A 14,366-nucleotide genomic window follows, 5' to 3' on the forward strand; every position below is an offset into this window, starting at 1 on the left:
TCAGCACGACGAGTTCACTGCTATCAAACCACTGCATCAACCAACACTGCAGCAAACGCTAAGTAGACGAGAGAAAATGTCTACACACCACCCTAGATCTGTGAAGATAACAGAAGCTCTTAGCCAGTTTATTGTTCTTGATGATCAACCATTTTCGGTCATTGAGAATCAGGGATTTCGGCACCTTCTTGATGTGTTAGAGCCCAAGTATGAAATTCCCAGCCGTTATCATATAACGGAGACCATTTTACCGAAGATGCACGAAAAGGTGCAAACGCATATCAAGAGCTTGTTGCATGATATTACAGCCTTCAGCTGTATGTTGGTTTTGTATTGATTTCATTGCACTATTTTACATTACTAACTATTACATAATGCTCCTGACTGCTTAATTCTATGTAAGTATCGGTATCGGTATCGGCAAGTACAAAAATACACGTACTCGTACTCGGTTGGAAAAAAATGGTATTTATGCATCCCTAGTTTTTAGTTATTCATACTATACATTTTAGTTTATCTTATACTTAAGGCTAGTCTATAACCATCAAGAGAGTACCAGTGTGTCTCATATTTAGCATATCATAATCATTATATATAGCAATGCAATTTCAAAATGATGTTTTGGTCCATATAGTGCAGCTGTAGCCATATAAGTAGTTTCTTATTTCCTGCTAACCATATTGGAGCCTCCCGAAAGAGACCAGCAAGGGCCACATGCAGATTACAAAATTTCCAACTAATTAGATAGACCAGTTACCCAGCATTTCTTATTCCTGCATAACTGCACCGCTTGTTAGCCGAAGCCTGCCAGAATGAGCTTTCTTCCTAAAACCAACATACAGTTTGTGTGTGCAAAGATCAGCTATAAATACGTAGCTGGTTGCATCAAAAAAAGCCACACCCACAGTTGCTAAGCTGGAGTCATGCTTTTAAATGCTGAAGTGTGTTTGATAAGTAATGACCATTCTCTACAGGACCAATTAGAAGATCAATAGGACCAGTGGTCAAGGACGCTTTGGAAAGGATTTGTTGTGATTGGCTTAAAAAAAAATACCGGGAACCAACAAGTCAGACTATAGCACTTTCACTATATTGATATATCATCAGTGGAGCATAATCTGTGATTGAGGGTTTGAGAGGTAGCGTAGCGCCCCTAGAGGTCGAAGTGCTCCAAATTTAAAGTGCGTGAGGAGAATCTGTCAGTAGGAGCTGTTCCTCGGGCTGTGAAATAGCAGCTGAATCCTGATTGGTCCGTGGGAGCAGCGGTTTTTAAGATGAAGCCTAACCCTTCCAATCTCGTGTCCCGACTTGCCATCGCATGCGAAATGTATTAACCAAGTGCTGGAGCAGCCACTGTTGACGCATGCGCACGTGAGTCTTTGTGCCTGCGTTTGGCCCCGCCCCTCTGATAGCATATGTCCGATTTATTTGTTTACCTCAGCGTACGTTACTGTTTGGATGCATTATCAGATTGTTCAGTTGGTGTAGTTAATCCTCATATCATCCCCAGTTCATCCTCCTGTCTTTCCCTTTCTAATCCCTTCATCCCCCTCTCTATCCGTTTATCGCCATCCGTTTAACTCTGTGGCCTGGTCCCCCCCCCCCTTTCATTTCCCCCATCCAGCTTGCAGTATTATCCAGTCTGGGCCTGTGCTCACATTGTACCCACACCATTACTGTTGTGATAAGTCTGTAGTTAGACCTTCAGGAAACAGATTAACCAGCACTGCACTAATAATCACCAGGGCCAGGTGGCATTTTTATCAGACGTTATGAAATTCCTCATCAGGCACTGGTGCGTTGTGATCTCCAGCTTTAACGGCAGTTTGCGCTGTGCCGAATTGTGCAGTCCCGTCCGCAGTGGTGAGCTTGTGTCTGTGCGTTGTGGCCGAATCGTGCAGTCCCACCCGCAGTGGTGAGCTTGTGACTGTGCTTGTGTCCGTGCGAGAGAAGCCCGTGGTGGAGGAGCAGCAGTGCGGCTGTGGTCAGCAGACGGGCTCCGTGGCTCTAACGTTACCGCCACAGGCCAGCCGGCTCCGACTGGAGCAGCCACCGCCAAACAGCAGCTCGGGATGACGCTGATCTCTGCTCCTGAGATGAGAAAAGCTCTCTCTCTCTCTCTCTCTCTCGTTCTCCTTCTCTCTCTTTTTCTTCCTCTGCCTCCCAGAGGTGCAAACAGCCCCAATTTACTCACCTAGATGAAGAGCGGAGGGGAGGGGACCGTGTGCACAGTGACAGCGAGCCAGTGAGAGAGAGAAACGGTGCAGGTGTGACTGAGGGCAGGGGCGAGGGGAGGAGGGAGAGAAAGAGGGAGAGAGGGAGAGAAAGAGGGAGGTGGGAGGGAGGGAGGGTGCGCTATCTGGGTGAGGGGCGGAGAGAGTGACGATACAAGCAGGCAGGAAGAGAGAAAGCGAGAGATGAACAAGCAAGGACAGGGTGCCACAAACGAGGGCTGGGGGTGGGGAGAGAGAGAGAGAAAGAGAGAGAGGGAGAGAGAGAGAGAGAGAGGGGGAGGGAGGGAGAGAGTGCAGGAGTGACGGAGACAGATCTGGAGCTGCAGAGGTGGGCAGGGGGCAGTAAACGGAAATAGAGCATGTGAGAGAGGAAGAGTGAGCGTGTGTGTGTGTGAGCGAGAGAGCTAAAGAGAGAGAGAGAGAGAGGAGGAGAACGAGAGAGGGAGATTTTGAATGTGCGCGACGCGCGCGGGCTGCAGGGAGAGGTGACGGTGCGGAGGAGAGCAGTGGAGGAAGAAGGAGAAGCAGGAGCGAGTGTGTCCTGGCCCAAATACAATGATGGGATTGTATTACCCGTCCGTGTTATCGGTAAGTGTCTCGTCTCCCGTGCCTCCGTGCACATGTTGGCTGCTCCTTCTCCGACCTTGTGCAGGCGCGGGCGGGCGGGCGGGTTGCTGCACTGGGGCTTCGCTTTCTGTGTGCGAGGGCAGTTGTTAACGCGGAGGCAGCGTGCATGTTTGAAGCCGTCGCATGGCTGTGCCCCCGAATGCGCTCGTTCCTGCCTAGAATGGTGCCCCGTGCGAGGGGGCCCGCGGATGAGCGCGTTGGCGCTCCGCGTTAGAAGAACGTGGCCGGCCCGAACCCGGTCTTGGTTGTGTGCGGTTAGGGTCGTGCGCCTGCGGGCGGTGTGAGTTGGGCCACGTTGACGGGCAGGCCTGGGCTTCTCAGCCCCTCCAAATGGCCCAGGGTGAGGGGGGTGGGGGCAGAAGATGGGGAGGGGCAGAAAGCACTTTGTTGTTGTGCACACCCCTCCAGCTGTCCCCATAACTCCTCTGGTTCTTGAGTGAAGTTGACAGGTGCCGACAAACAGTTGTTCCACCAACTCTCTTTACCTCCTTCTGTTCGTCGTTCTCTCTCTCTCACACACAAAGTTGCCACACAGACAAAAACACAACTGTGACTGACATGCAGCATGTGTACACACACACACACACACACACACACACACACACACACACCGTCATAAAGTCTTAAGCTTCTGTGTCACTCTTGCATTTTTCTTTATACTGCGTACAGACACGGCATCATGGCTGGACTGTGTGTGTGTGTGTGTGTGTGTGTGTGTGTGTGTGTGTGTGTGTGTGTGTGTGTGTGTGTGTGTGTGTGTGTGTGTGTGTGTGTGTGTGTGTGTGTACACATGCTGCATGTGTGTGTCTCTCTCTCTCTCGGTCTGTCTCGTATACCTTGGAATCCTGCCCCCTTTTACTTTTCTGACCTCTTTTCCCTCTGTGTGTCTCATTCTCTCTTTCTCTCAATCCCTCTTTCTCTCTTGCTCTCTCTTTCTCTCCTTCTCTCTCCTTCTCCCAGCCCCCCCCCCCCCAGGCTTAAGCAGCTGGTATCCCTCTGTTTTGCTTTAAAAACAGAGTAAGGGGGGAGGGTTCAGATAGAATGAGCAGAGATAAAGAGAGAATGGAAATTGATTTGCAAGGTGACAGCCTTATCACAGGCAGAGGAACTGACGTGGTACAGAAAGCTAGTAATCTTTATTTAACCCAACAGCATGGACGCCGAGAGCCTTGCTGTCCAAACAGCCGTGGGCACGGGTGTTGGCGGGTCCATGCTTTTCCCCGTCGTGATCCGAGATTGCTGCTCTTGATCACAGACTTTCCAGCAGAGAGGTTTAAAGAGTCCTGAAAGGGAATTTTAGTGTTTGAACGTCGCAGATGAAAGATTATACTTATCCTTATGTGTCAGAAAGAGAGAGAGACACACACACACGGAGGGCTGTTAGAAATATTTGCAGAGCCCCACCCATGCATGCGCCCTTAGGGAAGGGAGAGACTGCTACCTGCCATTTATGGCTTCGTTTTCACACACACACACACACACACACACACACACACACACACACACACACACACACATGCACACATCCTTTTGAAAGCTTGGAACCACATGAAGCTTACAGGCACAAGTAAGTATTACCCAAATCTCAAAAGAGCAAAAGGGACCCACACCTTAAATGTGTCCAAAACATCTTCCGTCACGTCATATTTCATCCATAAGTCATATGTGGGTCAGCTGATACACACAGCGCCGTCACACGTTGGCCAGCACTGCCATACCAGTGTGTACAAACTCACACATGCTTGGCCCATGTGATTTCTGAAGCTGTGATGAGCGCTCTGGTGTGTCTGTGGGGAAAAATAAAAAAACGGCTTTTGTGCAGAGATGTGCTCCATCTCAAGTTATCTGCTAAACAACTTTGTCTCCTCTGTTAAAAAAAATATTATAATATAGATCCCCCCCCCCCCCCCCCCAATGCTCTACGATTCATGGTTGTGGTCCTCACTGTCTCACCTGAGTGACGGGGGTGACGGAGGTTGCCGGTGTGCAGTCGTAATGGGAGATGACTGCAGTAGGCCGTCGGGCCTCCGAGGGCCACGTTACAGGCCAGCAGCTCCTCCCACTCCCTCCTGCCTGAGTCTCCAGACGATGATGGTGATGCTTTTGTGGCGCTATCTGAGATAAAGACTCATCTGAGAGTTTAAAGGGGAAAATCTTACTTTCAGAAAACTTGCAAAATATATTTAGAATACTCTAAATATTTTATTTTTATGTGTTTTTAAAAGGGATGATTGAATTTCATGCAATGATCTTCAGTACTTCTCCGTTCATGCTGTTTGATATTTTGCTCACTTCAAGTTATTTAATCTTTTACTTAATATATTTGAATGCCTTTTTGAATTTTACGTTTTCCTTTTTTACGTCAGTGTAAGCATGAATTTAGCGTGACTGCACTTCTCTAAAGCTTAACAGTCCTCCGTCTGTTAGATCTTACTCAATAATATCTGTTATTATCATGTTATTGCATATTACTGGAGTGACACTGGCATATTACACCAGAACTGTAAATTGTTTATTTACAGTCTGAACAAAGGTCACTGACATTTCTAGCTGCGTATATAAGCATGTAGGAGTGCCACTTAACCACTACAGCCAGCTTTCATTTTTTCTTTGACATCATCTAGATTAGCTAATGCTTTGCGGTTTCTGATGTATAAATGGTTTTTTTCATAGGTCCGAGAATTTCTTTTGGTTTGTTTTCTGGCGTGTCAAAGCAGTTTCCTTTCTGGCTAACCTTCATTCTCGCAGCACAGCTGCTGAAGTCATTAGGGTCATTTTCCGAGAGACGCTGTTACGGCAGCACAGGTCGACGGTGTCTGAACCAGATCGACTAGTTTCTCGTTCGGTGTGCTAAAGGTGGAGCGTATTTAAGTAAACACACGGCGTGAGTCCGCTGCCAACTGTGTGACCATGGGCCTCTGGGCGTGCGTGTTTGTCTCGAGTTTGCGCGCCAGTGAGCACAAGGAGACGCACACGTGCACGCTCATCTGAGTGTGCCCATGCGCGATGCCTTGGCATGTGTCTTTGAAGTGCCCATTGGCAGAATGCCGGGGAATCTTTCCTTGTGATTTGTGGAGTGTCTTTAGGTCGTCTCCTCTGAGCTTACAGCGATGTGATTGGCCAGGGACCAGGGAAGAGCAGTCAGGAGTGGCTGACCAATAAGTTTACAGTGTACGGTCAGTCGGGAGGGGGGTGGTGGTGAGAGAGGAGTAAAAGTCAATGCTTCGCCTGACCATTAACATTACGCTGAACACTTGAAGGCATTTCCATACCCCAGTCTCATAAAAACGACTTCGTCTTCATGTTCTGGTCCGGCAGGCTGTTTTGAATGCAGCCGTCACGGTGACCACGTGAGGTCCATAACGCCGATGCTATTCTTGTTTCATATAGTTTCTATTTCAGCATTTATTGTCAAGAGACACTGCCGTCTCATTATGTGAAGCAGAGTATTGCCGTTGCCCGAATCGCAGTGTATTTATACCGTCGGTTCTGATGTTTCGATGGTAATTGGGCCTATAGAGAGAGGCTAGCGTGTACGACTGGAGAGCGCAGTTGGTGCCACTGCCGTGTTAGCGAAGACATGAGATCACTTGCTATATCAAAGTGTCCCATGATGCCGTGCTTCACACCCCCTGCCCCCCAAACACCCCCCCCCCCCCTTTTATGATTCCGCTTCGGTAGCCGCACGCTAACTGACCTGTAACTAAGCAGACCAGTGCTGTTTTCTTCCGCCACTGCACACACACTCGCTTTCACTCACGTGTGCAGCCACACACTCGCGGCCGGCCGGATGTCATCCCGCATGACCATGGTGGGGTCTCTGCCCCCTCCTATGATATGCTCTCTGCCGCTCTCCTGAGCATCGCACACACACACACACACACACACACACACACACACACCACTTTGCACAGTTCGTTTTCCTGTTCGCCATAGGGCTATCGAATCCTGTAGCATCAGCACAATTGCGTTACGCGATCGGAATACGCTCCGATGCGCCTGCGATCGTTGTTAACACGTCTCCCACACTGCAGCCGGGAGGCATCCCTTATGTCTGAGAGAAATTAACTCTCGAATTAGGATGTTTCTTCTTCAGGTGTTTGCGTGCATGCACGTTCATAGGTCTGTGTGTGCATACGTGCGGGAGTGTGTGCGTGTACACACACAAGCCGGTGTGTGCCACTACAGAGAGCCCCCTCCTGAACGGGTGGAGATGTGGAGGTAAAGAGAAGAACTCCACGCGGTTAATTGCGTAGCTGTGGGTGCTTGCTGGCTTCAGCATGACACCAGGTGATGAATCGACTGCTCATACCGGCACAGGCAGACCTGATAGCGGTGCTATTATTACCAGGGTCTGTCTTTTCTCTTTCCTCGCTCCCCCCCCCCCCCTCTTGCCCCCACCCCCCCCCTCCCCGCCACACAGCACTACCATATAAGGACGTGGTGCCCCATCCAGGAGGAATGTACACTTGACAGAGCAGAGATTTCCTGCAGCCTGCTTCTTTCTTTGTCTCTCCCCCCTCTCTCCCTCTTTCTTTCTCCCTCTCCCTCCCTTGCTCCATCCCCCCTCTCTCTCTCTCTCTCTCTCTTCCTTCTCTATCTCAAATTCATCACACTGAATGTCTTTCTTTCTGTGCACTTAAGTTAATTCACAAACGTTATAGGTGGCAGTAGTTCCAGAGCAAGTAAATGGAATAACAAGGTTATTAGTTTTTTTTTTACATTTTTAATTATGTATTTAATGTTATTAAACATAATCGGAGTGACACAAGAGACAGCAGGTAGGAATTATTTGTATCGCTTTGATGCCTTATCTCACTGTGCCTCAGGGTTATGACCAGGTTATGGTGGGTGTTATGATGGGTGTTATGGCGGGGCTTATGACGGTGCCACAGATCCGGCTGCTGGCAGAATTAGTTCATTTCAAGTATGTATGCCAGTTTAGACTTCTCAGTGAGCTCCTGAAACCCAGAGGAGATGCTGAAAATGTGCCTACACAATACATTTCTACATTTCTGAATCATTTCCTCTCATCTCTCTCTCTCTCTCTCTCCCCCTCTCTCCTTCTCTTTCTCTCTCTGCCTTACCTGCCCACTTAGGAACAGACAGGAACTGTCTGTATTCATTTACTTGTGGAATAGTGAGGTATAAACGTAAGACACACTTTCAACTACAATGCAGCTGTGTCGTGATTCAGAGACGCCACTGCTGGGAAGATTCACCCCTGCATGACTTTGGGTCCTGTGGAAAAAAAACCCCACCTCCAGCTGCTTAGCATTCATGAAAAGAAACTGAGCTGCGTGCGCACGTGTCTGTGCCCATGCCGGGTCGAGATGGCTATTCAGCACGCACAGTCGTCTGTAATGATTAATAACTGGTGTGGAATGAATCATTACAGTGCCTAGTGGTGTAAGAACCGCAACGCTGCAAGATTTGGTCATTCTGTCCAGGCCAAGTGATTGTTCATCTCTTTTCAAACACGAATCAGGTTAAAGCCATTTGTTTTTTGTGAAGGTAGCAGGCTGTATTTATAGCGCCAGCCACAAGCATCGTTTTGTACATGAGATGGAAGTCCGAGCAGTACAGTCCACTTGATATTCATTGTCTCCTCATGTCAGACAGTCGGCTCTTAAAATACATGATGCAAATATGTGGGTAAACCTTTATTTCCTCCAGAACGCGCTCGGCATCTATGGCATCTCTCTTATCGATTCCTTCTGCTGTAGGGAATCGAAGCATAGATTGTAGCATGGAATATTATATAGATTTGGCATTTGGTTCGATTATTCGGGAGGTGCTTAAGCAAACCTTTTGTTCTAAAGATTGTACCTTTCTGATGCTGATGTCTTGCTGTTTGGTTTTCTGTGCCGTACGATCCATCTAGCGCATCTGTGTACGTACCAGGAATGATGGCGTCCTCTTCTGTTACACACTTGCCTGGATACAGGTGTTCTATGTCAGCTTGTGTGTATGTAAGAGGATGGAGCCAGGTGTTGTGTGTAAGGGTCTGTGTGTGTGTGTGTGTGTGTGTGTGTGTGTGTGTGTGTGTGTGTGTGTGTGTGTGTGTGTGTGTGTGTGTGTGTGTGTGTGTTTCTCTGTAGCTTTTCCTTGAGCATTGTGTGGGAGAGTGTGTTGTAGCCCCATGCTCTTAATTATTCATAAGGTACCCATAAATATTTAAAGCCTGCCTGAAATCCTCTTGTCACTACAGAGTTATAGTGAGAGGGATAGACAGTGGAATGGGGGGAGGGTGAGAGAGAGAGAGAGAGATGGAATGACGAGAGAGGGAAGAGAAATGCAATATCTTTGGCTTTTAGTGACTTCCTCTCTCCGAAGCATTTTTACATTCCCTCATTAGAGGTTAGTTGAGTGCTCTCTCTCCCTCTTTCTCTCACACACACTCACTCCTTCCCTTTCTCTCCTCATCTTTTTCTCTCTTTCTGTGTCACTTTCTGTGCTTATGATGTCCTTTTATTCCTCCCACTCTTTTAGCAGTTGTTGGTGTAAGTAAAGCCCTGTTGTCTCTATGTCCTGGTCCCCTCCTTCCCCACTTGTCTTCTGTCTCTTTTTCTCAGTCTTCTGTGGAGTCTGGCCAGCCAGTCAATTAACCCCACTCCTCCTTCTCTACCCCCCCCCCCCCTGCTCCCTCCTTCTATTGCAGGGTTCTCAGGACACGATGGGCACTCAGGAGGGTCTTGTCCCCCCTCCTTTCTCTGCCTTTCCTCCCCCTCCCCCTCCGCCCCCCCAGAATGGCCTGCCGCTGGACTTTGGGGGCAGCAGCATCTACCCCGCCGGAGGGCAGGGGCAAGTGGAGCCCCCTGCAGGGATCGCTAACCCCCCCTCCGCCCCCACAACTCTTAGCACACAAGTAAGTGTCATCGAACACACTTGTGGCATATGGCCGAGTGGACGGCTGTTTGGATAGCTGGCCTTTCACTCTTGGGCCATTTGGGAACTTGGTGGCCTCTTTTCACCTGACCGTGTGTGTCTGTGTGTCTGTGTGTCTGTGTGTGTGTGTGTGTGTGTGTGTGTGTGTGTGTGTGTGTGTGTGTGTATGCGCGCGTGCGTGTCAGGCCACATGGTCTGCACTGGAAAACTTTACCGTTTTAGCACGTCTGAGGAGGCAGTCAAGAAAACTTTCCATATGCAAGACTTCTTGTCCATTTGTAATTTAATATAGGACAGGAAAAATAGGATTAAATGCAAAGTAGTTTTAGCTGTTCCTCTCATTTACCCATGACTAGGCATGTCACGCACACGAACAAAAGACCTAATGACCATCGTCCCCTGTCACCACCCCTCCCCCCCCAAACAGTTGTCGGACGGCTCCCCCCAGGCAGAGGGCCAGTGTGTGTCTGGTGGAGGTTCAGGAGCAACTGGGGCTGAAGACTCTTCAGACAGCAAAGTCACCCCGAAACGCCTCCACGTCTCCAACATCCCCTTCCGCTTCAGGGACCCGGACCTGCGGCAGATGTTTGGGGTACGATCCTCTCACAACCCCCACTTTTGTTGTTTCGTAGCACCCAAGACATTTTTAAAGAGTAGTAAGCAGATATCTGAAAGACAAAGAAACATGAGAGCAAGGTTACCGGAGGGAGCGCTGAACAATAGCGCCTCCTGGTGGTGAGCAGGTTTGATTTGGCACTGCAGCAGTGAGTGGATGCTGTTTGTAGACTCAGTATATTTCACACAACTGTGCATGAAGGTTTTGTGCACATTGCTAGTTGCCATTTGACATCAGAGTCTATTGTGTCCGTCTCTGGACATTAATTATTCATGATGGGGTTTGTGTTTATTTCCTAGCCTTTCTGATTCATCTGCGTTTCTTTATTCCCTGCAGCAATTTGGAAAGATTCTGGATGTGGAGATCATTTTCAATGAAAGAGGCTCCAAGGTATGAGGTCTACACCGCGCCCCTGGACACAACCTGGGACGCTTCTGTGAAAAGACAGAACTCCACGTCTCTTGGGTCATGTGCACTGCTACATCTGAAACCAAGATCCCAGTCTGTCTGTCTGTCCGTCTCACACACGCACACACCGGATCACAAGCCTGTATGCTTCTCTATATGGAACCTGTAAGCTCGGTACTCATCCATTTTCATCCCATGTTGATTTCGTAATAAAAATGACTAAACGTTCCGGCAACTTCTGCTCGTTCTGCGGAACTTGGCAGAGCAGCGTCACCACTGTCTTCCTGCTGCATGAAAAATACATCAGATTAACAGGAACAGCTTGGCTAAAATGCATGACTGTTACGCTAAAGGAACAGCTTGGCTAAAATGCATGACTGTTACGCTAAAGGAACAGCTTGGCTAAAATGCATGACTGTTACGCTAAAGGAACAGCTTGGCTAAAATGCATGACTGTTACGCTAAAGGAACAGCTTGGCTAAAATGCATGACCGTTACGCTAAAGGAACAGCTTGGCTAAAATGCATGACCGTTACGCTAAAGGAACAGCTTGGCTAAAATGCATGACCGTTACGCTAAAGGAACAGCTTGGCTAAAATGCATGACTATTACGATAAATGGAAGCTGGAGGTCACCAATTAGCAAATTATTCCATTTGCATAATGGTAATTGGTGTCTATTTGCCCTTATTTCTTGTTGCCGTTCTGGATGGAACCGTCATTTTAATTCAACTGGAATCGATGGGCAGGGTGGTTTTTCGAAAGGATTCCTTTAGCTAAATGGAGCAGCTCACTGCAGCGTTTGGCCGTGGTCCGCTTCTCCTGTAAGGAACAGCTGCTGTCGAGCAGACAGAGCCAAACCGCTGACGTGCGAGTGAGTGTATGCGCATGTCTGAATGTGCGTTTGTTTGTGTGAGAGGGGTAAGCATTTTCGTATAATCCATCCGACGACGGCTTAAAGGAGAGTAGGGATGTGTGTGTGCACCTGCGGGTCGACTCTCATGTCGGCCGAGAGCTGAGAGCCCTGTGGTGGGGTTAGCGATCCGCTCGGGCTGATTACTGCTAAAGCACCCTGCACTGTCAATCAGCGCAAAGGTCACCCGGACCACGCCTACTCCCCCGGGACACTCCTCTTTGGCTGATTGGCCACACCCACTTCAGAAGCAACACTTAAGTAGTTTTAAAAGCCTGGGCCGTGTGACTTTTAACCCTGGAGCAATTCAGTGTCGGAGGGCATGAGGGGGTGTCCATGTCCAGGGTGACCGAAGGTCTCGCCTCTGTGCACCTGTGCCTCCATGTCCTGAACACCTGGTGGCCATCAGGATCTCATGATTGGCTTTGTGCTACACAAAATTAGCTTTTTGTTGCCGTGGAAATATGTGAAGGTGCCTTAGATAAATGCAATGCAGAAATATTAAATTCTTTGAATTCTAATAATTACAGTAAGAGCAGTAACTCAGGTTCCAAAACTCTCCCTTGTGCTCTGGGAGGGAGCAGCTGTTCTGTGAGTTGTTTTAAAGCTGTGAGTTGTTTTGGAGGTGGCGTTGTGTTGTGGCAGTGGGCCGTCTGCTCAAAGGGACGGAGCTCCGCTGTAATCGCCCTGTCTGATCGACGCCGTCTCTGTCGTCCCCCAGGGCTTCGGCTTTGTGACGTTCGAGAGCAGCGCGGACGCGGAGAAGGCCCGGGAGAGGCTACACGGGACAATAGTGGAGGGCAGGAAGATAGAGGTGAGTCCTGCCAATGCCTCCTCTCTGCTCCACAAAACCCTCATATTCATGACTGACTGCTTTGAGAATGTGCCTTTTCTCTGCTACTCTGGACAAACTGCGTGTGTGTGTGTTTGTGTGCGCGTGTGTGTGTGTGTGTGTGTGTGTGTGTGTGCTTGCGCACTTCCATATGAAAGAACGTGTGAAGCATGTTAGAGTGTGTTTAGCATGTTATCTTCAGTCAAAAAATGCATGTGTGATGTAGGTATATTTTTGTTCCTGAATATGTGTGGAAAATGGTGTACATCTTGGCTCCTGGGTTTGGATATCTGCTGACGCTGGAAAGACTTGAAGCATGTGTGTGCTTTCTGCATCCTGCCATTACCGTCCTCCTCCAAGCTCATTAGCATGTTACTGAAGCGTTAGCCAATCACGGTCCTGGGTTTGACTCGTTCCCTGTTCTGTGCTTTTGGCACGGTGTTGCTTTGTTGGTCTGTGTCTACCGGTAGTGTTGTTCTGTTTGTTTTGTCTGCTAGCGAGTTACATTTTCACAAAGTGTAGCCAGTTTATCTGTCTGGTCTATGGTTTTTGGTTTTGTTTGTTTTAAACTAATTACTATTAATTTGGCCTAGAAAACACTTTTTGCAGGCCATCACGATCAGTTGTTCATTTTGCTTGTTTGATTTTTTGTTTGGGGGAGGGGTGGTTCACAGGGATGCCTTTTGCTTGATGTATGCGTGTGATCCTTCCTCCATCTTAGTGACCTGTTAACGCATGGTGTGTGTGCGCGCGCGTGTGCAAATGAATTCTCTCCTCTCAATAGACTCACAGAATTTGGGTTGCTCACTTGAGAGACGCTATCACTTAGGAGTGTACCGCCTTCTCTTTCAACCTCACCGGACACTGTTTCTCCCCAAAATGTTCTGCATGGTGTCTTCCGAGGCTGTGTGTAGTCGTGCGTGTCTGTGTGTGTGTGTGTGTGCGGCTCTGGGAGAGGGCAAGGAGCGTAGTCGTGTCAGTTGACGGCTGGGTTTTGAACGTTTGTCCTCTAGAAACGGTGAAGATGATGTGGTACACGTGCATGTCGCCTGGTGAGATCTCTCTAGCTCCCCCTACTGTTCGTGGCTGCTCGTGTTTGCTGTAGCTGGCATGGGTTTCAGACTCCTCCTCCGACTGTAGCATCCAGGGCTTGTCTGCAGATCATGGGGAGAGGAAATGCTCACATTGGAGCTGATATTGTTTGTTTCTTTTGTTTGTTTGTTTGTTTGTTTTGGCATGATCTTCTTTCTGACTGCTCCAATAGAAATCATTAGATTTTTAATTTCCTGTTCATATTATTGACCCCAAACCATCCTTTCCTTACATAGTAATATTTAAGATAAGCTTTGTTTTAGAGTACAAGATCTCTCACTGAGATTTTTTATTTTATTTATTTATTTTGCATTTTGTGGTGTTTTCAAGGCCAACACCACTATTTACTATAAACCATTTGAATTCCATCAACTTTTTAACTATATGTATAAATGTGTGAAAGGGATAGAGAGAAACAGAGATGATTACATTATTCTTTTTTCTTTCTCCCTTTTTTTGTTTATCTCTCTCTTGCTCTCTCACTCTCTTGTTCTCTGTCTCTCCTTCTCTCCCTCTCTGTCTCTCCTTCTCTCCCTCTCTCTCTTTACCAGTCCTTTTTGTCAAAGCCTGTCCCAGCCCTTTTCCTGTCTCTTACATCACTTCCTGCTCTGTCTCTATTTTTTACCCTCTGACATCACGAGCCATGCTCCTCCCTCAAATGATGTCATCTGTTGGCATGTGAGGATGACTTACCGCTCACAAATGCCCGCTATGGTCCCTCCGTCTTTCTTTGTATGTTTTTTGGGGGTTTTTTTTT

At 48.1% G+C, this 14,366-nt stretch overlaps 1 protein-coding gene across 12 annotated transcripts in view; it reads left to right on the plus strand.

Moving 5' to 3' along the window:
• rbfox2 (RNA binding fox-1 homolog 2) overlaps nt 1-14,366 on the plus strand; it is a 39,420-nt gene that overhangs the window by 11,222 nt on the left and 13,832 nt on the right. For 11 of the 12 annotated variants that reach the window (XR_013132906.1, XR_013132905.1, XM_077015745.1 and 8 more), the window contains exons 3-6: nt 9,523-9,729; nt 10,177-10,341; nt 10,702-10,755; nt 12,407-12,499. Coding sequence is in view for 10 of the 12 variants with exons in the window: in XM_077015745.1 (XP_076871860.1) it covers nt 9,523-9,729; nt 10,177-10,341; nt 10,702-10,755; nt 12,407-12,499 (519 nt within the window). In the remaining 2 variants the exon portion in view is untranslated. Of the gene's footprint in view, nt 1-2,519; nt 2,823-9,522; nt 9,730-10,176; nt 10,342-10,701; nt 10,756-12,406; nt 12,500-14,366 lie in introns of those variants that run through there. The other variant, XM_077015754.1, reaches the window with a different exon arrangement.

Source organism: Brachyhypopomus gauderio, chromosome 8, assembly GCF_052324685.1.
Source record: "Brachyhypopomus gauderio isolate BG-103 chromosome 8, BGAUD_0.2, whole genome shotgun sequence".
In the NCBI taxonomy this organism is placed as follows: domain Eukaryota; kingdom Metazoa; phylum Chordata; class Actinopteri; order Gymnotiformes; family Hypopomidae; genus Brachyhypopomus; species Brachyhypopomus gauderio.